Below are 26281 nucleotides of genomic sequence, written 5' to 3'. Positions count from 1 at the left end.
TTTACCTAGTATGCTCTAGTCTGAAGCAAAAGCCAAACAGTTGCTTTCTGGGAGTGACAACAGCCACAGTACGAACCACAAGATGTTTGGGCCCAGAAGTAGGTCAGACCACGGGGATGTCAAAAAACTCCCCTTCCCCGAGCTGCGCCGAGAGTCACAGGGCAGCATCCATTGGCTGGGGGGTGCATCCGCCGCGTGTCCCTCTCTGACAGGTAGCAGCCATCTGGGAGCCTGAATCCCTCCATCCACCGCCTAATCTTTGAAGCCAATACCAGAATGTAGGACCAAGTCAGGTTTCCGTAACAAACTTACTTTGTCCACCTAAAATCTCACAGAGGGGCTCTATATCTGCAGCCAAATTTGGTATCAATGGATCATGGTGGTGTGATATAAATTAGTGCTACACTCCAATGTCTGGGGTCCTTACTTTTCTTCCCCCAGACATTGCAGGTGAATTAGCACTTTAACCGCAATGCCAGAATCAAAAGGCTCCAACCGGGTGGACAATTACCCCCGGTTAAGTCTCCCCTTTGAAGCGATGCAGCCTGCATACGATGTCGTTGTCGTGGGATCGGGTTACGGCGCCAGTGTCGCAGCCAGTCGAATGGCTCGGGCCGGAAAGAGTGTTGTCATGCTGGAACTGGGCTGGGAGAGACGGCGTATGCCCCATTCTACCTCCGCAACTCTGCTGATTGGATGCAGTGGGGTTTTCAGGTGAAAAATAATCTAATCTTTCTGACAAGCCGGATCGTTCCCCTGCACGCTGCGCGAGTGCTTACGGAATATCAATGTCTCGGGGACGTCAATGAAAAATCGGATCCTGAGGAAAATGTCGGGGTCGGAAGACCCGACTAGTCTTTTCCAATTGACGATCGGGGAGGGACAGCACGCGTTCTGGGCGCATGGTGAGTATTTCTTCACGTTGATGCACGGCTCTTTGGATGGTTACTTAGGAAGTGAGTAGGTTTAGGAGGTGGATCGCTTATAAACGCCGGCGTATTCCTCGAAACGACCGAGCGCACGATGCAGATGAGTGCTTGGCCAAGGGAGCTTAGGGAGAATCCATCGGTACTGAAAAAATGTGAGGCCTGCATTCTGTATTTCTGTATTGAGGGCTTCTTATCTAATAAAGACAGACTATGCTCGTGCAGCAGACATGCTACAACCGTCGCCATATCCGGAAGACCAACCCAAACTCAGGAAAGAGAAACATCTCAAGGAACAAGCCAAATATCTTGGGAAAGACAAAAACTTCTACCGAGTTCCACTCACAACATTCTTCTCTAGAGCGCAGAATGCGGTAGGAGTTGCGATGCATCCGAACGGAAGAACAGGACATGAATGTACAGGCCTTAATGACGGCTCGAAGAATTCACTTACCGTGACGTATCTATCAGACGCATGGAACTGGGGAGCGGAGATTTTCTGTGGGTGTGAGGTTAGGTATATCGAAAAGGCAACTGATGGAAAAGGATATATTGTTTATTTCTCGTGGCACTGCAAAGGAAGAGCTGTCTTTGAGGACGAGTTCAAAAGTCAATTATTTTGGGTTCGAGCGGTAAGAGCCTCCCAATGCCGATCCAAATTATGCTAGCTGGGTAACTGACTTGCCAGTAGAATGAATTCTGCTTTCTTGGTGCTGGGGCGCTAGGGACAACGGAGATCCTACTTCGGTCTAAGCGGTATGGCCTCTCAATGTCTCCTATGGTCGGGAGAAAAATGTCAGGAAATGGTGATCTACTAGTTTTCGGTAAGCTATGCAGGGTGATCGAAACACGCATGGTACTGAAAACCACCATTCAGGCTATAACGGCACAAAGGACATCAACGGACTAGCTGGCGACTCCCTACCAGGCCCAACAATAACTGCAGCCATCGACAACCGTGATGACGACCCTCAGAATCCTCTAGGTGGATACCTGCTTGAAGATGGGTGCATCCCAGCGCCTTTTGCACCAGTTCTGCAAGCAATGCTAACCTTGCAAACAATCAAGAACGAGGCATCGTCATTTCTTTGGCACCCACGGCAGCAATTAGCCAAGTCGTTGGCCGCCTTGAAATCAATAATTAAAGGCCCTTATGCTCCAGGTGGAGCCATCCAGCGTACATCAACATATTTAGTAATGTCTCACGACAGCAACGAGCTCACACTGACCCTCGAGGACGATAAACCGCACTTCCAAGGGACTGCCGAAGGTCAATCTAGGAGTCTAGCACATATAAAGAAGGTATTGAACAGAGCTGTCTGCAACGCAGGGGCAAATATGGGATACTCATACTTCTACGGTATTCTGCCGTCATATGGGTTGAGAGAAACACTAACACATGACAGGCCGGCATCAGGAAGAAGTGTCTGTCCATGTCCTCGGAGGCGCAAATATGAGCTGTGACGGTACTGGCCGTGAGGGTGTCACAGACCATGTAGGGCAGGTCTTCACTGGACATGGGCGTGATGTCTATCCTCGTCTTGTATGCATTGATGCATCCGTCATACCAACGTCTTTGGGTGAGTATGGCTGTTACCCGTTAATACCACAGAAAACTCACTCTGTAGGTGTGAATCCATTGGCGACGATAACAGCCCTTGCAGAGAGGTCCGTTTCTCTGGTTGCGGAAGGATCAGGTACTCTCATTGACTTGGAGACGGGCAATCGGACTCTGGAGTATGGAAGTACACCGATGGTCTCGAGGCCCAAAAGTTCGGAGCATGGCAACGACCGTGACGACCCATATGACTCCATTGGATGGCAATTCACGGAAGTTCTAGATGGGTATATCAGCATTCAACCAAGCACAGTTAGCATTGAAGCCTGTGAAGCCATAGGAAAAGCTTCGTCATCGACAATGCGAATGGCCCTGACAGTAGTGATATGCCACAAAAGAGGTATGTCGTCAAATTACTGACCAACTCTTCTGACTAAGGCTCACCAAATAGGTACACTGGGGCAATATAAGGGTATTTGTTCTGGGACAGTATCTTGCTCTGGACTATCGCAAAGAACAATGAAAATTGAGAGTGGCAGTGTTGTGAAATTCTTCGTCCCAGATAACAAGAGGCCGGACTCAACTTCCCTGACATACACACTGCAGCTCATCTCAGTTGAGGGTAGAACATATACTCTTCGCGGATATAAGACCATCGATTCACAAGTTGCATTTTCCATCGGGAGAGTTTGGAAGGCAACAACAACCGTCAGTACACGAATTATTGATACCGCAGGTAACACAGTAGGTTGTGGCGTGCTGCGCATATCTCCATACTTGTTCCAGCGGCAGATGAGGACGTTCCGCACGACTGGCGACTTTGTGCTATCTTCTCTCTTACCGTTGCTGACATTCTGGATATCGTTCCTCCTCCATCTTTGTATGTTTTTCTTTCGTCCCTTGATGCCGTTTCGAATCCCGCCCACCGCTGGCTTGCTCGGCAGTCAGCCCAAACCTCAGCCATCAGCTGTACATAAAGTACGGACAAGAGACGGAGTAACAGTTCTGCTCGAAGTATACAAGCCTGGTTCCGATACGGAGCCCGATACAACTCCAATTCTCTTCCTTCCAGGCATCACCGGTGTTAAAACGCAGCACTCGATCTTCGCCCTACCGTTCCAAGACTGCTCTATGGTTGAATATTTTACTTCTCACAACCATACCTGTTACGTTCTCACTCCACGATGGAGCTTCGACTCGGACATAGCAAATAAATGCACAGTCTACGACAGCCGGCTCGATATCGCCGCTGCCGTCGCATTCATGGCCTCCCACGAAGACCACAAACCGTACGTGATTGCTCACTGCCAGGGCTCTGTCGCTCTTGGAATGGCCCTATTAGATGGAACAATGCACGGTAGCCAGCTGCTGGGAATAGCTGCCAATTCCGTCTTCATAAATCAGGTGTTCGGATACTGGAACTCCATCAAGGCGTGGAGCCCTGTTCTCATTCGGCTTTATGAGTTCCTAGGAGGCCCATACTTCCCTATCACCTTTCCAACGGGGAGAAGCGTCTTCCAGAAAGCCCTAGACTTGGCATTATGTTATTATCCCATTCCAAATGTACGAGATTGTTGTACCTCACCAGAATGCCATCGTTCATCCTTTGCATTTGGCCTCCTCTGGAACCACAAAAATCTCAACCGTCAGACCCACGAAAACATAGGAACCTTCTTTAACGGCACTTCCACGCGAATTCTGGAGCATATAACACAAATGGGCATGTCTGGTTCATGTCTAGATAATGACCGCCAGTCGTTACTCACGGATGAGAATATCAACCGACTGCGCGACCTCCCTATCCTACTAATATCGGGGTCCGAAAATGAAGTGTTTAAGCCTGAGTCAACATTAAGAGACTATGAGATGCTCCGGCGAAGGTTTGGTGAGAGGTTGTACAGACGGTTTTTAGTGGAAGGCTATGGGCATATTGACCCTGTCGTTGGGAGAGCTGCGGACGGTGATGTTTATTGGAAGATTAAAGGGCATTTACAGTGCTGCTTGGAGCAGTATCTTGGGTCCAGAAGCATACAGTGTGAGGAAAGAAAGTAAAGGTTCGAGAAGGACGTCGGGTGGATGGACTCTCATTGCCGAGCCTTACTGCACATGTCTATCTTGTCAATGCCACCTTCTCACTTCAAATGAACATTTACTTTTGTCTATGATAGCCGCCTCCATTGAACCCTGCCATGTGAAACTCCTAGGGGCTTGTATCAGGTTCTCTTGGGTGACTTCATCGGCATATTTTCATCAAGGGGCTATGTGGCAACTGAGAGTTTTATCCGGGATTGCCCTTTTCCCAGCATCTGTTGACATTGTCCAAATGACAGACCCTACTCATAGGAGGGAGAGAAGCCACTGAGCTCCAGAACATGTTCCTCTGCCTCCACCTGGCTCGCAATAATAGTCAAAAGCTCAGTCACGCTTTCGTTTCACGGTAATCCAAAATTCAATATCCGTGCAGTGGTTTGGATCCTGCTGCAACCGAATAAAATTACTCTACCCAATGCTCACAGACAAACTGCGCACCCTCCTGAACCCAACTTGCATCGTTTCCGGTGTTCACGTCGAATAGATGTTCGCCTGGAAGGAGACTTAGATGTATGGGAACATCAGGTTGAACCTCCCGAAGGCGACGCGCAAACCCAGAAGAGCAAACAGACGGACACTATTATAACCCATCAGCCCATTACGGAAGAAGTACTATAGAGTGGTCGTACCATGGTATCATCCATGCCATGAACAATCCATATAGGCACCATTTCGCGATCATTGTTTTCCAGAGTTTCCATAATGCTCTCAAGAGTCGGTCTGTCTGCCCCGACACCAATACCAAACAAGCGGGGCAACAAGGCCTGTTGTGCAATGCACAGCAATAGTTCCCACATGTCTGAGGTTGGCTCGCATCCGGTTCGGATGCTCCCCCGAGGGATTCCCTTAATATAACCGCGAATCTTTGCCAACGCCTGCCGGGGTGGCGGAGGGCTTCTGCCCATGAAAACCCGCGGCCTGGGAACCTTGTATTCTGGCGCCGTGGCATCCAATGGAGCCGAAATGGATATAACGGCTTTTATTCTCACTTGTTGCCTCTCAATCATTTTGTCATCGCCTGCAGATGGTAGATAAGCCTGCAACATGGAGTTTAAGTGGAAGGCACAGTAAACTGAGATGAAGCCACCAGAACTTTCGCCGCAGCATAAAACATTGCCCATGTCCGGTCGCGGCAGGGAATTCTGTGCCATGTAGTGTGAGAGAGTTGTCTGTGCCCATCCCCAGAAGTGTACGACGTCGCTGAGTATTTCACTACCGGAAGACTCAGGTAAGAGTCGGTAGTCTGGGGTAATTACGATGGCTTCGTTGTCGAGAGCCAAATCCAACAGCCACTGTGCGAACCAAGGTTCGTACATTCGGTGCCCGACAACGAAGCCACCACCATGCCAACGAACCATCACCGGGTGTTTCTTCTCTTGGGCTTTGGCTGAACTCAAGATACTCGTCGGGATGAGGATGGTGGCCTCAAGGCGAGTTCCATTTATGATATGGTATGGTAGGTCAATCCGAGTGAACGGTGCAAAGCGAGACATCGTTTCTTGACGGCTTGGAAGAGTAGATGATCAGGTTGATGTCAATGGTGAGTTTACCGTAGGTGATGTGGAATGGGCATGCTGGACTATTTTATAGTTCTTTAAGGCTAATATTCAACTTTCCAGAAATATTCAACGGGCGCTATTGCTGGTCGACACCAAGACTACATTTTCCTCGCTATTGACTACTTGATCCAATCTATAATACCTAATCGCCCTACTTAACAAGTCTCTCTTGGAGTCGTTTGGCCGCCATCTGCCCCAAACGCTGTATACTTCCTCCGTTCATGAGTTCCAATACTGACACATCAACCGCCAAGTTTTGCTTCCACCAGTTCCTCAACTCGATCGCCACTAACGAGTCTACTCCTGCTGCGGAGAGAGTCAGTCCTAGATCCAACGGTTCCTCATCATCTCTGCGCATGAGAAATTTTGCTACCCGGTCCCTGATCTGACCAGCCAGGAACTCCGCGGCGTCGGGTTGGTCCAGTTGACTCGGGTTGTCGGCCACTGCCGCCAGGAACGGGGCCATGCCACTGGTGGACGTTGTGCCATCTGTCGCCACGGTTTCAATGTTACGGTAGATTGCCATGCGGGGGTCTCGTTTCCAGATAATGTTGTTTTGCGGATCCATTATCGGTAGTCGACATTCCAGGGCCTGCGTGATCTGGCTTGGGTTGTGGAAGTGGATGCCCTTTGTACCTATGAGATTTCTCTCCATGACAGGCGAATCATTAGACCGGGCAATTGTGAGCTGTAACGCCTCCAGAAAATTCTGTTCCGAGATCAAGCGGCCGGACATGGCGAGCATAGTGTCCTTCGCAGCTGGGGTTCGGCTTATATATCCTACATCATCCACAGCTCCTATATCCATAACAGAAGCCGCCAGACCACGATCATTGCGATACTGCACAAAAGCGTCCATAAAAGAGTTTGTTGCGGCATAGTTTGCCTGACCATAATATCCAACCATTCCACAGACGGACGAGAATAGGACGAAAAAGTCCAGATCCTGGTGTCCAAGTGCATTGTGCAGATTCCATGTGCCCTGCACCCTTGGCCGTATCACTTCTTGATACGTTTCTAAATCCATATCAAGGATACCGACATCTCGGAGCACCATGGCCATTTGCATCACACCAGCAATTGGCATTGGAGTCGTGGAAACGATGTGATTCACTAGGCTTTTATCAGCCACGTCGCCGGCAAAGGCCTGGACTATACATCCCATCAATGCCAACTCCTCGATGAAGGTCGGGTCGTCCTCTCCCCTTCCAGCAGATCGAGAAAGGAACATGATGTGTTTTGCACCGTACGTAGCCATCCACATTGCAATGGCCCGCCCTAGTCCTCCCATGCCACCAACAAGCAGATACGATCGATCGCCACGGAAACTGGGTTTAGGAATGGTAGGGGTCCATGGAAGGCTGTCTTCACACTCTGGGAGTCTGACCACAATCTTCCCAATATGTGTGCCCTGCTGCATATATCTGAAGGCATCTTCGACTTCCGTGGCATTGAAGACAGTCATCGGGTGGATGGGCTTGATATGTCCCTTGTTGTATAGGTCTAACATTAATTCCATCAGTCGGCCGCCTGTGGCCCTTCGGAGGCCAACGTGCCGGGAGACATCAATTCCAAAGAACGTTCTGTTATCTTCAAATTTATCCAGGGCGAGCTGTGCACGACCGATCATGTCGCGTTTACCAATCTCCACCATACACCCGTTCGAGGCGACGCATTCCCAAGTGGCGTGTAGTAACTCGCCTGAAACGGAATTCAACACACAGTCGACGCCGACACCGTTGGTGGCTTCCATAAGGTCGTCATAAAAGCTGGTGTCTCGTGAATGGAAGATACGATCTCGCGAGATGCCGAATTCGCGCATTAGGAACTGTGCCTTCTCCTCGGAGCCCACAGTACAGTAAATCTCCGCCCCAATCCAACGCGCGACATGGATGGCTGCAATGCCTATACCACCAGCTGCCGCATGAATTAGAATGGACTGACCCTTCTCTAGCTGGGCCTTATCAATCAGACCCAGTAATACCGTCACATACACCGATGGCATTGTAGCAGCGTCCTCGAAGCTGAGGTCGTCTGGAATGCGCAGTGTAAATCGTCCGGGTCGTTGCACCTGCGTGGCGAGTCCGGTGGAGTTGGTCCCCAGGACCATAACGCGATCGCCAACTTGGACGTGGTTGATATTGGCTCCAGTCTTGCTGACATATCCAGCACCCTCCAGGCCAAATGTGTCAAAACCATTACCGAGCGCATCAACACCGTGTACCAACCCCATGGCAATGAGCACATCGGTGAAGTTGAGTCCGACTGCCTTGATCTCAACCTGCACATCATCAACTGCTAAGGGTGGAAGGGGCTGGCCAGACCAATGCAGGGACTGGAGAAGTCCACGTTTGTGAATGAGAAGCGCCTTGGTGTCTGGCGGCGATGGTGCGGTCCTCCGCAGGGCATTCGGTACAGTGTACCAATGGAAACGACCGACGTGCACTTCCCCATCCACCCAGGCATATTCGAGGTCGGGATCCAGGGTAGCTGCTATGTCGTCCTCCTTACCCTTCTGGACCTTCTGGATGACATCGACAGCCGCTTTGGCAGCCCCAGGCAGCTTCCAATCCTCCAGCTCCATCGTTGCCAACGGCATGGCGAGTTCTGACCGGATAGTTCTGGCCATCCCCAGAATCATCGCTGCGTGCGGATCTCTCGAATTGACTTGAGCCGGGTTGGTTAGCCACAGAACTGCGTTTTGCTGCAGCTTCTCGATCATCTCAATGAAACTATTCCAGTCCCCTTCTTCCGGATTAGCAAGAAGTGTCTGGTCAAGATCAAGGAAAGAAATCATGTCTGTATCAGGGATCGAAGCTTCATCCCTGCCCCACTGGCAATGGTTAGTCCGATATCCTTGCCCCTGCAGTATTTGCTCGACCTGCACCGCCAAAGGGTGTATTCCGGATGGTCCCGAGAGTAGAGTGATGTCTTCGGTGTGAGCCGTGCGGATGATGGGTCTTGATATAATGTTGGCATTCACATGGTATGGACGTTCATTATCAAATGTTACCGCTTCGCATCCGTTGAATCCAGCCGCGCGAAGTTTCTCGTCCCACATTTCAGCGGGCAGATAGGGGGCATCCGCACGGCCATCTGCTTCTCCCAACCACCAGCCGACAAACAGGCCCATTATGTAGACCATGCTGCTAGTTACTGCACAATGGAGTCAGCATATACTGCAGGTGATGGTTTAGATGATGGCTTGGATCGACGAACCTGGGGAGAGTTCTTGCAAGAATAGACGTCCTTGGTCACTCAACAGTTTTCGAACGTTGCATAATGTCTCATGCAAGATAGGTGTTGCGTGGAGAACCTATGGTGACGAAATGTTAGCAGCTATTTTCTGGCGCAGGAAAGAAACGGCTATCGAAGGCACCGACATTGGAGGCAACTATAAGATCATATCCCCCGGTCTCGAATCCTTGAGTAGCGGGGTCTTTTGAGATGTCGAGGACTTTATATTCCATTCCATCATATTCCTTAAACCTCTCTTGAGCAGCCACGAAGAAACCAGAAGAAACGTCCGTAAAGGTGTACTTCAAATAAAGCCTCTCGCCGAACTCAGATCGAAGTTGTTGGAGAATCTTGGCTGTGAGGCCCCCCGTACCGGCACCGATCTCTAGGATACGCATCTGAGGTTGGTGGTGGCCTAGCAGCTGGAAGTACTCGCTTATATCCCAGATGTTGTTCATCCAGTCATAGATACCCGCAAGTGTTCCATCATGAATCAAGAGGTCCAGGAAATCCGTTTTTCCTTCAAACACGTTGACCACCTGGTCATATGTACGCCAAACGGCTTCCGCCATAGCACCAACACCGGCTGCCTTGCACTCTCGAAGCAGGCCTGGAATGCGTTGTTGACGTTCTTCGGATGTCATACGCACCATTTCGATAGTATCGACAAGCGGATATCCAGGGGCCTCGAACCGGGGGATCTGGGACTTCATCCATCTGCGGTATTTCTCAAAATGTGGCTGAGTGGATCTGACGCCCTCAAGGCTCTGATTGGACTCCAAGGCACAGAGAACATAAAGCCTTTCTGCAAGCGCTATTTGATTACGGAAATCGTACGTTGGTCGAGTGAGCTTGGCTGCATCGAGGAAGGAGACATCCGGTTTCCATTGCAGTTGCAGCGCCGTAAGCTCTGGATCATTCTCTTCAGATGGAAGCGGAGTTCCCCGGAACCCCTTGAGGATAAACAAGTTCTCTCCACCGTCTCCTACGCCATACGACTGGCCTTCAGCTTGATCACGGCCCGCCGCAGCATTGTGTCCAGAAGTAGTTGTCATGACACGGATGTTCTGTCCGGACCCGACACCAACATACAGCTCCTTGATAAATGTCGGCAAGAAGGATTTGTTGAAAGCACTGTAAATGCCCTGAAATGCGGCGACGGTCCATGACTGTAGGATAATATCCAGCGTTGTTGGGTGAAGAGGATAAGATGACTCGGAGACGTCACCTTGGTTGTCGATGATATCTAGCACCGCACTTTTCTCTGTCACGCCCGCGGTGATGTTCTTCAGCCCAGTGAAGCGTGGGCCATAGTTTAGCCCGACACGACCTAAGGTTGTGTACCACCGGCTGGCCGATACTTTTCTCGGCAGCGGTTGTGGTATTATTCTCGCGTTCGGCAGCAGCTTTGACCCCCGCCCACGGCGCACCAGGCCGGAACAGTGCTTATTCCACGCTGATCCATCGTATGAGACTATACAGAACTCATACCAGTCACTGTCGAGTGACGCCGTCAGCCTTTGTGGTCGGAGGGTTGTGATGATCTCCTTCGAACCATCAGTCTGCAGGACTAAAGCCTGCCGCAGCTCTACCTCTCTGACCGTGTAGTCCTGGCAATGGCTCGACGAATCACCAAGCTGGCAAGCCGCCTCTCCAGCAATTGCAATGTACCCGGCTGCGGGGAAGACGATGTCGTTACCCACACAGTGGTCCTTCAGCCAGGGCACATCGCCAACGCGAAGGTCGCAGCGCCAGGTTGGAGAGAGATCAGTCGAATCAAGTGTACGAGAGCCCAGAAGATCGTGAGGTGGATGCTTTCGAAATCTCCAATTGTGCATTACACGCGTCTCTGCCCAGTACGCTCGCTCATAGTGCCATGGGTAAGGAGGAAGATCGGATAGGACGCGCTGAAGCTGGCCGGGTTCCGAAGGAAGAGTAACAAGTGCTCCGGCTGTATAAAGTTGGCCAATGGTAGATAGAATGGTCTTTGTGTCGTTTTCCCCTCGGCTAAGTGTAGGGATGTATTGTACAGTGACCCCCTTCTCTTGATAAATCTGGCGTAGAGGTCCGCGTAAAGCATGATGCGGCCCGACCTCAACGTGGGCCATACGAGGTGACGCTTGTAGCAATGCTGTGACAGCTGAATAAAATAAAACCGGGTTTTCGAGGTTCTCTTGCCAGTAACGAGGCCCGAAATCTGCTGCTGCTGACAAGAGCTTACCGCCGTGTACACTCGAATAAAAGGGAATCTTGGGAGCGCGCGGAGCGAGATGTTTGGAGATGAGCTCTCGATACATGTCGCCCACACTCCGCATGTGTTCTAATACATTAGCTCCACGTGCGCAGTATAACGGTAGAGAGATCTCGTACCTGAATGATATGCCATTTCGACTTGCAGCTTCCGCATAAATACCTGGCTTAGCTTGATTCTGATTGAATCCATGACCTGCTCCAGGACTTCTGAATCACCGGATAATGTAACACTCGAACCGCTGTTTTCGCAAGCAATTACTACACCGGGCAAGAGAAATGGAAGAACTTCAGCCCTCCCCAGACCAATGGCTGCCATGCATCCTGGCTTGGTAGGTGTCCTGCAAACAAATCCCCGGTAGTAGGCTGCGATCAAAGCGCCCTCTTTAGTCAAAGCTCCTGCTGCATAGGATGCAGCAATTTCGCCACTTGAGTGACCAACAACAGCAGATGGAGTAACGTTCCAGGAAGCTAGGAGGTCGACAACCGCAATCTGGATAGCCGTGCAGAGTGGCTGGGACAACTCTGCTTTTGACATTCTCGGTTTATCATCGGAGGAGAACAAAATTTCTAATCGCGTCAGCACCACATAAGCCAGCACGGCCTCGAGACTAGTGTTTGTCACTCACCTTCAATTGACCAAGACGGCGCATTATCATTGAGGCCCTGAAGCGTTACGTCCATCGATCGTATGTTTGCCAAAAATGATGGATAGTCCACCATCAGCTGTCGGCCCATTTGTACCCTCAACACTGTTTAGTATCTTAAACAGTTTGTCAACGATATAGCTTACCATTGGGCACCCTGGCCTGTAAATATAAAGGCTGTGTGCTCGATATCTTGACATGCAACGACTACTGCCTCATGCAATGGTTCTGAGCCGTCTGTGACAGAGAACGACCTGTATTTTAGACGCTCCCGCCGTTCTGCTAGAGTGTAAGCAATATCACCTAACCTTTCTGGGAACTTCGAAATATATTCTGCATGATTTTTCACCATAGCTTTGAGGGCTTCTGGACGGGCTGCTGAAAATAATAGGAGCTTTGGCGTTTGCTTTGGATCTTGGAGCACCGGTGGAATGGACTTGATTTCCCCCAAGTTGAAGGATGCGGCAGAGTCGATGATAAACTGTAAGCGAATTGTAAGCCTGTTCCCTCTATAATTCTAGCATCCAAAACTTACGTGAACATTAGAGCCACCTATCCCATATGATCCGACACTAATTCGCTCAGCTCGTCCGCTCGGCCAAGACGTTACTTCGACTGGAACGATTAATCTGGCTTTATCCCATGGTACTACAAAGGTCAACAAAAACAATCCACAGGAGCATCCAAGAGGTCACTTACTTGCTGGATTCGGGTTGTTAAACTTGATATTTGGGATGATGGTTCGATTTTCAAGAGAAAGTACGGCTTTCATAACGCTCGTAATAGCTGCTGCTCCTTCGCTATGGCCCAGATTGGGTTTGACCTGCGTTTCGTCAGAATTAAACAGTGCATGCAGGGGTTATTGTAGCTTACCGCTCCCAGATACGCTCCGTCTCTTCCAAAACATCGTGCAATTGCCTCCACCTCTATCGGATCACCTACTGGGGTTCCTGTACCATGGGCTTCGACCATAGCAGTCTGGGACATGTCAAGGCCAACGGAAGCGTAAGCTTCCCTGATGAGGGCTTCATGAGCATCTGGGTTTGGGTTCGCCATCCCGCCGCGGGATCTACCGTCGGCATTAGCAGCCGAGGAGCGTATGACCGCTCGAATAGGATTTCCATCTCGAATGGCATCATCTAACCGTTTGATGTACAGCGCAGTGACTGCCTCTCCACGGGCATACCCATTTGCCGCAGCATCAAAAGATTTTGAAGAGCCATCTGGGGAGAGTGCCATGAGTTGACTCATTGAGACTGTTAGGCCCGGCGCCAGTATGAGATTAGTACCAGCTACTACAGCCGAGGATATGGTCCCTCGGCGGATAGCCTCCAATGCTTCGTGGAGACCAACGCCAGCCGATGAGCAAGCTGTTTTATACATGACGCTGCAGTCATCAGCCTGGATACCTGGTGCAGTTACAGAGAGTACTCACCTGGGGCCTCGCAGGTCATATTCGTACGAAATGCGATTGGCCAGGGCAAAGTCCAACGTGCCCATCATAAGGTACGGATGGAAGAAATTGCTATCCTTGTGGTGTATTTCCTGCCAGTCTTCAGTGAACATACCGACATATGTCCCAATTGGCTTGCCACGCCAGTTCTCTCCGGCTCGTTCCAATGCTTCCCTTACCAGCGTCAGTCTCTGGTTTGGATCCATGAGTTCAGCTTCGGCAGCGGCAGCTGTAAACATTGAGTGGTCGAACTGTGCGAAATCGACATCGTCCAGAAAATACCCGTGTTTCGTTATAACGGTGCCATGCTTTCCGCATGGGTCGTAATAGGCGTCAATGTTATAGCGATTTTCGGGCGTCACGGAACGTGCGTCTCCCTTGTTAACCAAGAACTCGTAGAGTGCTTTGTCGTCTCGTATACCCGCTGGCAATCGCATAGCCATGCTACATATTGCCACTGGGACCGCATCGGGCCTCGAGATATGGTTAAGAGGGTGATTGTTTCCATTGCTGTGACAGTTCGCATAGCCGTTGATAAAGTTCTTCGCCACTTTGGCACCATCCCCGTTTGTATGAGAATGGCTTACGCCATTGTTGGAACCATTCATCTTGCAAAAGTTTTTTCAATCGGAAAATCCTTGATAGTCCTCCAGCTGCCAATTTACTTACAGAGTGGACTGGAACCTGCAACATTATATAGGCCAAACGTGATATTGTGTTCAAATCTATCTTCGTTGATCTGGCGTAGATATACCACATTCAGAAATAATATTTGAATCCTTGATGGCGTACTAAGGTTTACTTCGCCATGGAAAAGAACAAGGATTACATTCATCCTATAGTGCTTAGTAACTGTTAGGTATTTGGTGGATTGAAATTCTACGAAACCCCTGCAACACGCCATTCAACTAGGCCAAGAACGTGCAGTAGGTGACAAGATAGCATATATAGGTATATCAACTCCATTCTTGAAAATCCCAACAACTTTCTTGAGCATCTCAGCTATACAGTCGATTACTCGATGACAGTTTCAGAAATGCCTTCCTTGGACCCGGTGAACCCTTTCGAAATAGTGGTATCGCTTCCCCTACCTACAGTGGCGGGGGCGGTGGTCTTCATTTTCTGTGTCAGTCTTCTAGTCCGACGAGACAGATGGAGATCCATCAATCCCAGGATTGAACGTTACCGATGGGACACTCGTTCTGCTGGCTCTGCCAAGAAGCGTTGGATGTGGGATTCATTGAAGCTGCTCCGAGAAGGATACTCCCAGGTTCGGGACACCCAACCAATTTGAGGCCTATCGTCTCACATCTAGCTCTATCTAATGGCCCTTCTCCGTCAGTTTTACAATAAGCCCTGGCAAGTCTGGACCTCGGAAGGCTACCAGGTTGTTCTACCGCCAACGTACGTCGACCAGTTGAAAATGCTCCCGGACCATACGCTCCCGTCATCTCTCAGAGAAGTGAGTAGGCAATCACCGTCGGTAGTCCTGAAAATTTGCACTCCTCGGCATGTGTTGACATTATGTAGTTCATGCTGCCACAATATACGTTCAAGCCCTTCGCGCCCTGGAAACTAGATTACGTTAACCATGTTATTCTACATGACTTGAACAAAAATATGGGTATGTTTCCAATCCGGCATGCGTAACGCCACACCGGTGTCATTTGCTAAAGCTGTGCTTTTAGCGAAAGTATTCCCGGCTATCAGAGAAGAAGCTGATATCGCACTCTCGATGGAGTTTCCTACCTCCCCAGGTATGTCAGCCGGTGGCACCGTCCTGCCAGAGGAATCGACACTTATATAGAGCCAGACTGGAAAGAGATCGACATTTCTACTTTGACTCTTAGACTAATTTGCCGCATCAGTGGACGAGCATTCGTCGGCACGGGACTTCATCGTAACGAAGAATGGATCGACATCGGCTGCAATGTAAGGACCGTGCCCGAAGACTGGGACAGAAGCTCACATGAAAAAGTACACAAAAGATTTATTCTTAGCAGCTCTCAAACTACGTGCTGTTCCCTTTTTCTTGCGCCCACTGGTTGCAGCGCTCCTCCCCGACTTGCGCCGAGTATACCGACATAATGACCGGGCCCGAGCCTTAGTCCAACCGATCTTGCAACAGCGCGAGCGGGATGCTCAGGGAGTGCGCGGATATGAAAAACCCAACGACACAATACAATGGATTCACGACCTGATACCAGATGTTGACAAGAAAGATTACGCATACCAGGGAGCCGCCCAACTAGCTATAACAGCTGTATCGGTGCAGTCGACAAGCAAGTTAATAGTCAACATCATCTTGAACCTGATCGAACACGCCGAGTATGTGCCAATCCTCAGGGAAGAAATAGAAACGGTCCGTTCAGAATGCGGTGCGGACTGGACTTTGGAGAGCATGAGTCGACTCGAGAAGCTTGACAGCTTTATGAAAGAGTCCCTAAGGTTCGAGCCTCCGTTGACTGGTAGGTTCCCTCTGTAGCATATAGCTATCTCGAGGAGAGACAGATAATTAACCCCATAACGACTTAACAGCAACTTTTCAGCGTCGAGCTATGAAGCCAGTCAAATTACTTGACAACACCATCCTTCCGCAGGGCACTCTCATGCTAGCACCCGCGGATGCTATCGCGTTCGATCCTAACTTTTACCCGGATTCAGAAACATTTGACGGGTTGCGGTTTTACAAATTGCGGTACCAGCCAGACGTGGATCACAAGGCTGGGAGCAAAGTGCGACACCAATTTGTTGCAACGAGCAAGACACAAGTACAGTTTGGACTTGGAAGACATGCATGCCCCGGCAGGTGGTTTGCTGGGCACGTTATCAAGATTGTCGTGGCGTCCATGCTCCTTAATTACGACTTTAAGTTTAGAGATGGCGAGAAGAAACCCAAGACATTCCTTTTCCAGACCACTAACATGCCGTCTCCAAAGGCAAGGATACTGATAAGGAGGAAAGGGAAGCAAACATAGCATGGACAAGTAGCGCCATTTGATTTGCAATCTGGAGACTCTCCCTCTTTCTCAGCCTGTAATTCACCTTTCGATATGTTTTGAGTACAGGCGTCAAATACATTGTTTTGATCATTTATGCACGCGCGCAGTTATTCGCACCATCAACGGCCCCTTGTCCCACAGAGTATACACTTTCTGCTTATCCCATCCGTCACTTTCGGACGCCAACTCCAAATCGAAGTTCCAGAGTACCCTTGCCAGAATCACCCGCATTTCGTTATATGCGAATGGCTTACCGAGACAGTTCCGCGGGCCGAAGCTGAATGGTTGAGACGCTGCATTGTGATCGCCGTGAAACGGAGACTCAGGATCCTCCGCCGTGGATGACATCCATCGTTCGGGAAGAAACTCGTGCGCCCGATGGAAATTTTCGGGGCTATGCGACGCTGACCATGCATGCACACCCACAGACACGTCACCTGGAACAATGCATCCCGCAATCGTGGTCACCTTGCCCTTGGGTGTTCTGCGAGGCGCGGCAATAGGACCTGGAGGATAAATGCGTAGCCCCTCAGTCAAGCAAGCTTGGACATAGGGGAGTCGCTCGGCCGCCGTCACGAATGTGATATCGTTTTCTTGCTCGAAAGCATTGCGTACCTCCTCGGTAGCCCTACGCAGAGACGCGCGGTTTTTTAGCAGGTAATACGTCGCACCAGAGAGGGCCGTCGCAGTCGTCTCTGTCCCAGCCAGCAGGAGGAAATTAGTATTGGCCTCTACTTCACCTGCGCTCAGGCCGACTCCACCCATCTTCTGCTGCTGAGCCAGATTGCTCTTTAATAGATACGAAATAAAGTCCGGCTTCTCCCGCAAAATGCCTTCGGAGAGTCGCTTCTCGGTGCTCTTTCCGACGAACTCGAGGTGTCGACGGCGGGCGTCTTTGAGACTTCGCGGCGCAAGCAACCTCAGCAGCTGCGGGAATGCCGAGTGAGTCGACATGGCCATGGACCGCACGAATGCTCCAAGTTTAATGGTATCCCAGAACCCGCGTACCCATTCATGGTACTGGCTCTCACGAAGACAATTGAATGACTGACCGATCGCGAGGTCGCCAATGATGTCAAATGTCGTGAAGTTGTACCATTCGACTAGGTCGACTGTTGAAGTGGGTGGCCCTTCAGCAGCCAACTCTCCAAGACGCTGTATCAGCAGGTCCACATACTTCTTCACGAACGGCTCCTGGTCTCGCAGGGCCCGCTCGGAGAATGCATACGACAGTGCTTTCCGCACGCGGGGATGCTCGCTCTCGCCTGCGGTGAATATACTATGACTCCGGTCACGCGAAAGATGAATGAGGCCATAGAATGACGGATCCTTGATAATGCTGTAATTATTAAACCCATATATATCCTTCCAAGCGTCGGGCGATGTGAAGGAGAGCTCGCTCGGTGAGTAGCGTACAACAGGTCCGTATCGTTCGTGGAATCGCTTAATAGACTCGTCCAGGTTTCCTTGCACACCAGCTTTGAATCTAAATAAATGATTGCACTGCCATAGTGTTGGGCCAGGGAAGCGGGAAAGAGGGTGCAAATAGATGTTATAGCCTGCGGTGAGGATAATACATATTGCACCCTGCAGAATATGGTTAGTCGGCAGGTATGGGTGAACATTGAAGTGTAAACAGTAGCCCCACTTACAACCCAGAGCAATGAGGTCAACAGTTCTGTAGCACTCATATTTGAGCCAAATACAATTATTACAAGACCAGGCCAGGGAGAGCGATGACTTCCAATGTTAAGTTGCGGAGTGACTCCTGTAGGGAGACATGGTGTCTCTTATACTATGAGTGAGAGAACTCTCTAGCCATAAACCCGAGGAGTTAATAATTTGATATAATTAAATTCGCGCCTGAATGCAGTTTTGCGGCTTACATTGGTCCTACAATATCTCGGCACCTTACACTCGCCTTCATTATATCGGAAACACACTACAATATGGTCAGGTTCAAACAAGAACCCAATGTACTCTATTATAGCTTTATATAATAGCCTCTTGTAAACTTTAATGTGACTATAATTGGATATGTGTGACACGCAAGACTATCTCGTAGAAGCTCGCGGCAGTACAGAATGAAGTTGACTTAGAATTTTAGCAACCTCAAAGTCCTTGAACCCGTCGTTTTCCAGAAGGCACTTAGCAAGCGGACTAATTATGTCAACGACTCTCATTGTGTCTGGGTGAAGCCGTTTGAAGCGCTCTATTACTGCGTCTAGCATCTTAGCAGTAACTGTCGTACCTCTTCTAATTAAGTTAAGATTGATGTTAGCAATGTCTACAATCCAAGAACTAACGAAAAAGAACACTTACACTGCATTTGCCAACCTCGTGGAGCAGATGAGCAAAATGCCCGGGCCTAGTGCGTTGGCAAGCTGGAACCACCGTTTACCATACTTCTTCCTCTCATGAAACTTGGCACGCAGTCCAGCTCGCCGCTTCTGGTCCAGTGTTACCCACTCCTCGTGAATATTCTCCAGGATGTGATCAATCACTTGGGATGCATCTCCACGGCCAACCGTGGATGCAGTGCGACTAGAGCCCGATGCATGTCGCGTCTCAAGGTACTCGAGGTGAAGCCGAATGAGCCCCACGCGATCACGGACCAGATCGTCACTCATGCGAGAGTTAACATGACACACGACTCGGTAGGCTCGTTCCAGCTTGACGTATGGAGATGGCGCTAATGTGGGATCTAGCTGTGTCAGGGTTTGCGATGTCTCGTGCCATAGCCCCTGGCGTATCCATCGAGGAAGCTCCGAGTCCAGAAAGCCATAAAAATCCTGGCAGATCATGTTTTGTGATAGGTACTTTATTACTAACTCGCTTTCATTGTCTGACGAATCCAATCTGATCTTTTGCTTGTGGGACTTGTACCTCCTGAGGGCCCCTTTATGCCGGGTTCGGGCCTCTTTGTTTTTGTAGCAGGGGAAAGGCGCATTACTGGATTTGGTGCGGTCCACCGTTGGCCCAGTAGCACCAGGTGATGTAGCATTGAACCGATTATCGGTCTCAAGGGTATGGGAGGGAAATACATTATCTCTAGCAGCCTGCGGCGAGTTATACTCATGATCAACCGTGAGCATGTTTGCGGAAGGCGCTTGTGTGTTTATCGGAATGGAATCTATACTGTCCAGCAAGGCTTCTGTGTCGACAAAGAACAGCCCAGGCTGTTCGCTGGACATAGAAGAATAATGGAGCTTCACTGATTCCGGATTTCCCGAGTAGTTACTTCCGGTATCCCTGTCCACCGGCGTGTGGACGCTCATTTGCCTCTGGTATGTAGTGAGCTCGATATTATTAAAAGGTGGATTATACCCGCGTATTTACTTACACCACTCGAGAAGATATTAGTATCAACTGCGGCCACTTCCATCTCCTGTTCTGGAAGCTCATCAGGTGGACTTGGTAGACTAGGCCATAGCAAACCTAGAGTGCTTTCGTTGGGGACATCTGAATCGGGTCCACTTGTTTCGCCCTCTACTAGGAGGGTCCAGTTGTTGTCGTATGCAGTCTCAAGTCGCATTCGAAAAGGGCCAATGAAGTCGATATGGTTCCGACCCAAAAATGCCTGCATTGCCAGAAGAAAGTCAAACGCACTCGTCTTCGCAGAACAACTATCATAGGACCGATTGGGGGTGGAGTTTATCATAATATCCATGGCTACCACCTTCTAGGTCAGAGACCAGCTATAGGACATGTACCTTATGAAATGTGCAGTGAGACCAATATCGCAGTTTTAATTGATGAATTCACCGGCCACAAAGAGGAAGAGCTCCTGTGGAGGGATGGCTGAAATTGACTAGAAGTCGTTAAAATAGTAAGTGCCATCACAAACCCCAAAAAGTTTTCCCGGCCCAGGCATGCTTGTTTGGGGGCCGATCTCCATACCAGATTGCGGACAAGTTAGGCCTGTCATCCCTGTGGCTGGCCTTGTTAGTTGATCAGTTAGCGTGTTAAGCTAAGCTCATGGATAGGATCGGGGAATATGCCGCCAAGAGTTTTAGGCGTTTGTTATCACTTAAGAATTTAGTACCTGCTGAGTTGTAAGTCGAATGTCATATATCCATCTATCTATTCGTTGCCTAAAAGTAGGAAGTGAACAGGGGCATGGAGGAGGACTGGTAGGGATCCATGGGTTTTCATTGGAGCACTATTAATCTGTTGGGAACGCGCTATAAATGAAGGTCCGTTTGTTTGTCTCCATCCAAACGTCGAACGCCCCGGGGAACTGCTGACGTAGGCGTACAAAGCGGTTGCCCGAATATCATACATCTTAGGTCCATTCCAGAAGTCTCATCATCTTTACATGGGCAGAAGACCGAGTATGTCAATCGACCTGATTTACGATATCCTCTGCCGAACATTCCTAGCTCTTGTTCTATTTCCTAATTTCTGCTTCTGGTTTGCTTTTTCTGGTGCAGACCGGGCCTAGCATTAAGGGGCTATATTCCGAATATGTGGACAGGGATCTAAGAGCCCCCTGCCACTCATTTACTGGCATTTACCTGGGGACGGATTCTGTGCTTACGCCCTACGTGGCTTTCCCATAGGCGATTTCCCCGTTTCGAACTATCCGTGATAAGATCCTGCCGAGAAACCGTCGCAAGAATCCAAGCTTTGCCGAGGGAGGCTTATATGGGATCTGATACACGAATGCATAGAATCTGCGATGAATTATAATGCAACCATGCGTCCATCGCCCACACTACCCCTCACGAAAGGCAGCCTTAGTGCTGACATTCTGCGGCTCCCGTCAACTTGCATTGAAGCGAAGCTGGTTGACGCAAGAAGCCCTTACTCCCTGCTGCAGGTCTCTTGATAGGGCGTCTTGCCTCCTACCGTATTGGTTCAGGGTAGGACAGGACGGGACGGAGGGATGTAGGACGAAAGTCTTGTATCGGTCCGCTGCTCGATGTCCATATGCCCTGGTCAGCCACAAGGTCAATCCAGGCCAATCCTGTGTTGGCCTTTGGTTTCCGCAGAGACTCGCAAGGCATTCGAGGGGTTTCAGTCTGCCCGACTTGGTCAGTCCCCTATCCCCTATCTACCTCCACGACCAGTTCCTTGGGCTTCGTGCTCTGTGTGCATGAAATTACCTACTGCAACTTCTTGTTAAGACGACAGTTGTCGGTCTTCTCGATCGTTTCAAACCATGGCAGCGAAACCATCTGCGCTGGCAATGTCCGACAGCATCGGAACTGCGGCGCCACAAGGACATGATCCCAACCTGGTGCGTCAGAACGGCTCTTGATGGAGAAATTGCGGTTTTCCAACTGATTTATGGAACATATTCAGGTCCAATGGTACGGTCCTGATGACCCAGATCACCCGAAGAACTGGTCAGCATTGCAAAAATGGACGTCCATCATCCCGATGTCGCTATTCAACTTCCTCTCCTCCATGAGCTCCGCAACGATGGCGCCAGCCTTGTCCAGCATCGAAAAGGATCTCAAATTCCCGTCGTACACCCAATCGATTCTCTCTCTGACCGTGTTTCTCCTGGGGACGGCATTCGTCCCTCTCATAACGGCACCACTCTCCGAAGTGTTCGGTCGGTCCCTCGTCCTGCAATCAATGAACCTCTTCTACATCCTTTTCAATACCCTCTGCGGCGCTGCACAGTCCCCAACTCAGCTCATCGTCTTCCGATTCCTCGCCGGGCTGGGTGGCGCAGGCCCCTTTGCGGTAGGTCGCCCCTGCTGTAAGCATCCTTGATTCGGTTTTGGCCTGTCCTTCTAACATGTGTAAAGATCGGAAGTGGAATCAATGCCGACTTGTTCAAGCCTCATGAACGAGGTAAAGCGATAGCGCTCTTCACCCTGGCCCCCTTGCTCGGCATCGTCATCGGCCCCATCGCGGGGGGCTTTCTCGTGCAATACGTCAGTTGGCGGTGGTGCTTCTATTTGGTCTCCATCATTGGAGGCGCGACTCAGCTGCTGGGGCTTCCTTTTTTTCGTGAAACCTACGCCCCCGTTTTGCTCCAGCGTCGCTGCAAACGATTGCGAAAGAGTAGTCAAAATTTTGACCTCTATACCGAGCACGATAGTATCTCCCTCGCTCAGCTCTTGCGAATGAGCATGACTCGCCCATTCAAGCTCCTTGGAACCCAGCCTGTCGTACAGGTGTGGAGCATTTATTGCGCGTTCCTATGGGGAATCCTGTACCTCTTGGTGGCAACCTTTCCTGATGTCTGGACGACGATATACGGCGAATCAATCTCGATTGGCTCCCTCAATTACATATCATTATTTATTGGGATGGGCGTCGCCTCCCAGGCGGGAACACGGCTCGCCGACAAGTATTACAGAAAGTTGTGTGCCCAGAATGGGGGCCGGGGTCTTCCCGAATACCGACTTCCGGTTCTCATCATTGGAGCAATTCTAGTTCCTATAGGCTTATTTTGGTATGGCTGGAGCGCTCGCGCGAGCATTCATTGGATAATGCCGTGAGTGTCCATGCCATTCATCGTTCTTGTACCCCTTTCTGACGATTGATCCCTGATGCAGAAACATCGGCGCAGCTATTTACAGCGCCGGCACCCTCGTAGAGGTGCTTTGCGTCACGGGCTACATTATCGACACATATCAAAAATATGCTGCTAGTGCCATGGCTGCTATAATTGTTCTACGAAGTATTCTAGCTGTTGTTCTCCCATTGGCTGCGCCAAGTTTGTACGCATTACCCCCGCTTCACAATAGCTAGAACTGAAAAGCTAACCTTGGGCTCTATTAGATACCAGAATCTTGGGTTCGACTGGGGGAATACGCTGCTCGGACTTATTGCCATCGTGGTTGGAATTCCAGCTCCTATCTTGCTGTGGTATTACGGGCCCGCTTTACGGCGCCGGAGTCCGTATGCCAGAGATGATTGAGTAGCCAGGGTGTTGTGCATCTTATTTGACCATAAATTTTTCTAGACATGTCTATGCGTGTCGTGAGTTCTGCTTGTGCAGTCACATCAGGTGAATCCTTCACTGCACTACGCGCGTTGCCCAGCGAGGCATACAGACCTTATTTCTTTGCAACTATTGTTTCCTCTGTATTGCACCTTCCTCAAGATTTTAAGTATCCAGGATCTGCCATGGAATTTGGATGTATTGATACAATCCGAGCTACTATTAAAACACCCCTATACATCAACACTATAAAAGACGCATTTTGCTCATTGATATGCCTCCGGTAACTCACTGAGTCTTTTCTGTATTATTAACGGGCTCCTCTTCACTAACTATGCCATTCTTAAGACATTCGTTCGTCAGAATTTCCGCGGGATTTGGCTTCTTGTAGTCGAAAGCAACGCCGGAACCACAAAAGGTAAGAGCAGACAATGCACCAGCAGCGTTTATGTCCGTAGCAGACTATTTCAGTGGCCCAGTTCCCGAGTCTGGCTTGAAACTTTGCACGTTCATATTCATCGACAGAAGCATCATCCGGGTTGATGACAACGCATGTAAGGTTAGATTTTCTGCTCCCTTCGGTATCGCTACGTTGTATGCGGAACCATTTATTCCACTGAGAAGGATTATACAATTTAAAGATGGTGGGTGTGACAATGCAGCATCTCTTTTCACTGATCGCAGCAAGATACGATGACACGCGAAGAGATGCCCCATTATCCCGCAGTTCGGGACGTCTTATGGTTCTTCAGCCACGTATATATAATCCATAATAAAGAGCCTATACAACATTACGACCATACTTAGGGGTCTGAAATTTAATATAAGAGAACCCCCGTATTATAGGGCCAGCCACTGCCATATATTCCAAGTGATGTATGTTCGTACATTCAAGGACAGACCCCATTTCCCCCCGTATTGGCAATTAGTGCCACCTGAACAGCGGCAAACCTAGAATTGGTATCGTCAGGAGGTCAATCAAGATCGTAAAAATGCGAGGCCAACTTACGCAGTAGAGGCTGCAAATATTTCGACCCTTTTGGCCTTGACAAGGAAACCCAGCATCAACGAAAATATCACGTTATAGATAAGAATGACAACCAGCCGCGCCGTGGTATCTTTGACAAAATAGAGAACGAGAATCGAAGATGGGGGCAAAAGCCCAGAAACAAGAATGCTGATCGCATAGGTGAACGACTTAATCCTCTCATCGTTGTATTTCCACATTCCCATCTCGACATCATATCGTTTCTGGGATACACAGTTAGGTTCCTCTTCGAGAGCATGAGTAATATGACTCAGGACAATAGACCATACCTTTGAGCGATAGCCCCATTTTTTATGGAACCAATACAACCTATTGTAGATCCATCGAGTAAAATGATCGACCCCATCCTGCTTTCTACAAATGGTAATAAGATCTTCTCGATTCGCCTCGCTCCATATATCCTTCTCGGCCTGTAATTCAAAAAATAGTCCTCCAACCTCTTTATCGGTTAGCCAGTCTCGCAGGGCCGCCAATTCTAGGCTTTCTGGTGCCCGAAAACGCATAAGCTGAGCCTGCTGGAGTAAGGCTTGGTCTAGTCATTTTTGCCATGCCACTTAGCGGCTTTTTCCTATACAATGATTGCAATGGCGGGAGAGAAACACACTGTACTTAGCGAGGAGTTCTCGAAGTTCAAGGAACTTCTCCCACTGAAACGAATCGGACGTGTGGTGCTTTAGGGACTGCTCAAGGTGATAGACGGAGAATGGGTATTTCTTCTTTTCCTCATACTCGCTGGAGAGGGACTTGTCGTCGTCAATTATGTCATTCAGTTCGTCGTTCAGATTTGCTATTTGTGCTTGGTAATAGAGGAGGTTTTTGACGTTAAGGGCCGTAAATCTCCGGAAGCACTGGACTCCTGGGTCAGAGGACAACAGGGCGGCCAGTTTGTCGTAGCCTTCTTGTCGACGGGTAACATCGGTTATCTCCTCCATGCTGTTGCGTGCTCAGAGGACGCCGCACTGTATTGAGCATGATAGTATATGGCGGCATATCGGCTCTTTAAGTCTTCGTGCCATCCTGTCTACCGGGGGTAAAGAGGGCAAGGCAGATCATTCACGCAAAAACACAGGGCAAACCGGCGATCCAGCATTGATTCTGCCCCGCCGGTTTCTATCAAATGGAAAATCGAGCTCACGATATTATATTAACAGTTTTAAACACTTAAGAGTCTAATCCAGGCGGGCGATGTTGACACTGCCTGTTCGCTGACATGGTGTAGTCTGATCAGGCGCATTTGGGCGGCGACGCTCATGTCCTATGTATGTAGCTGCAGTGCGGAGATGGGCTGTAGACGGCTGTGCTTTTTCGTCTGGCGTCCATCTAGCAGTATGGTGCATGGGCCTCGGGAAAAGGTCGAGGGCTTGGAGCCCGCGGGGTCTTCCGAAGCCAAAGAAATAAGGCGTCGGTTTCCACTTAGCACCCCCTGTTACCACTGACCAGATACCATGCGCGTATGTCCTCATAGAAATGGTATGACCGATGGACACGTGGCTAGCTCATATGCAGTTCATTTTTCTGGCCGCTTAGATCCACGATCAAGGGCGGGGATTCACATCCTCATAGTTCCATCTTGGGTAGCAGCAAAGCAAGAGAAACGCGCGGT

General features: G+C 49.7%; 8 protein-coding genes across 8 annotated transcripts; 3 read left to right on the top strand and 5 right to left on the bottom strand.

Annotated features, from left to right (window-relative positions):
* The first annotated feature begins 427 nt into the window (after positions 1–427).
* On the top strand, positions 428–4851 carry BDV59DRAFT_12796 (FAD/NAD(P)-binding domain-containing protein). The gene is made up of 8 exons (XM_073686923.1): positions 428–905; positions 965–1081; positions 1137–1558; positions 1618–1750; positions 1804–2286; positions 2333–2506; positions 2555–2884; positions 2936–4851. Exons 1-8 carry the CDS (start codon positions 806–808, stop codon positions 4534–4536), a joined length of 3360 nt encoding a protein of 1119 aa, XP_073549322.1. The 5' UTR covers positions 428–805; the 3' UTR covers positions 4537–4851.
* On the bottom strand, positions 4758–5978 carry BDV59DRAFT_12840 (putative polyketide synthase). Its single transcript, XM_073686935.1, has 2 exons — positions 5205–5978; positions 4758–5152 (listed from the first exon to the last, which is right to left on the bottom strand). Exons 1-2 carry the CDS (start codon positions 5931–5933, stop codon positions 4979–4981), a joined length of 903 nt encoding a protein of 300 aa, XP_073549321.1. The 5' UTR covers positions 5934–5978; the 3' UTR covers positions 4758–4978.
* A 307-nt stretch (positions 5979–6285) lies between these two features.
* Positions 6286–14364, bottom strand: BDV59DRAFT_207137 (type I polyketide synthase; the record flags this gene model as incomplete). Its single annotated transcript, XM_073694940.1, has 10 exons — positions 13704–14364; positions 13142–13655; positions 12968–13091; positions 12804–12916; positions 12415–12749; positions 12251–12366; positions 11742–12191; positions 9518–11691; positions 9354–9450; positions 6286–9290 (listed from the first exon to the last, which is right to left on the bottom strand). Exons 1-10 carry the CDS (start codon positions 14327–14329, stop codon positions 6286–6288), a joined length of 7554 nt encoding a protein of 2517 aa, XP_073549320.1. The 5' UTR covers positions 14330–14364.
* Positions 14365–15045: 681 nt separating this feature from the next.
* On the top strand, positions 15046–16699 carry BDV59DRAFT_200895 (cytochrome P450; the record flags this gene model as incomplete). Its single annotated transcript, XM_073693691.1, has 6 exons — positions 15046–15183; positions 15252–15345; positions 15410–15478; positions 15535–15653; positions 15700–16189; positions 16260–16699. 6 exons carry the CDS (start codon positions 15046–15048, stop codon positions 16697–16699), a joined length of 1350 nt encoding a protein of 449 aa, XP_073549319.1.
* BDV59DRAFT_207135 (cytochrome P450) lies at positions 16681–18462 on the bottom strand. Its single transcript, XM_073694939.1, has 2 exons — positions 18376–18462; positions 16681–18310 (listed from the first exon to the last, which is right to left on the bottom strand). Exons 1-2 carry the CDS (start codon positions 18412–18414, stop codon positions 16811–16813), a joined length of 1539 nt encoding a protein of 512 aa, XP_073549318.1. The 5' UTR covers positions 18415–18462; the 3' UTR covers positions 16681–16810.
* A 579-nt stretch (positions 18463–19041) lies between these two features.
* Positions 19042–20393, bottom strand: BDV59DRAFT_200893 (uncharacterized protein; the record flags this gene model as incomplete). The annotated part of the gene is made up of 2 exons (XM_073693690.1): positions 19042–20007; positions 20067–20393. The coding sequence occupies 2 exons, from the start codon at positions 20391–20393 to the stop codon at positions 19042–19044; spliced, it is 1293 nt and encodes a 430-aa protein (XP_073549317.1).
* Positions 20394–21565: 1172 nt separating this feature from the next.
* On the top strand, positions 21566–23875 carry BDV59DRAFT_12751 (putative MFS transporter). The gene is made up of 5 exons (XM_073686920.1): positions 21566–21965; positions 22031–22420; positions 22486–23180; positions 23242–23406; positions 23468–23875. Exons 1-5 carry the CDS (start codon positions 21888–21890, stop codon positions 23604–23606), a joined length of 1467 nt encoding a protein of 488 aa, XP_073549316.1. The 5' UTR covers positions 21566–21887; the 3' UTR covers positions 23607–23875.
* A 603-nt stretch (positions 23876–24478) lies between these two features.
* On the bottom strand, positions 24479–25751 carry BDV59DRAFT_12675 (uncharacterized protein). The gene is made up of 4 exons (XM_073686905.1): positions 25283–25751; positions 24948–25210; positions 24640–24881; positions 24479–24581 (listed from the first exon to the last, which is right to left on the bottom strand). The coding sequence occupies exons 1-4, from the start codon at positions 25608–25610 to the stop codon at positions 24521–24523; spliced, it is 894 nt and encodes a 297-aa protein (XP_073549315.1). The 5' UTR covers positions 25611–25751; the 3' UTR covers positions 24479–24520.
* Between the last annotated feature and the right edge of the window lie 530 nt (positions 25752–26281).

The sequence above is a fragment of the Aspergillus ambiguus genome, assembly GCF_047715705.1.
Source record: "Aspergillus ambiguus strain CBS 117.58 unplaced genomic scaffold BDV59scaffold_10, whole genome shotgun sequence".
Taxonomy (NCBI): Eukaryota; Fungi; Ascomycota; class Eurotiomycetes; order Eurotiales; family Aspergillaceae; genus Aspergillus; species Aspergillus ambiguus.
The sequence above is the reverse complement of the archived record's forward strand: the minus strand, read 5'-3'. Positions and strand labels throughout refer to the sequence as shown.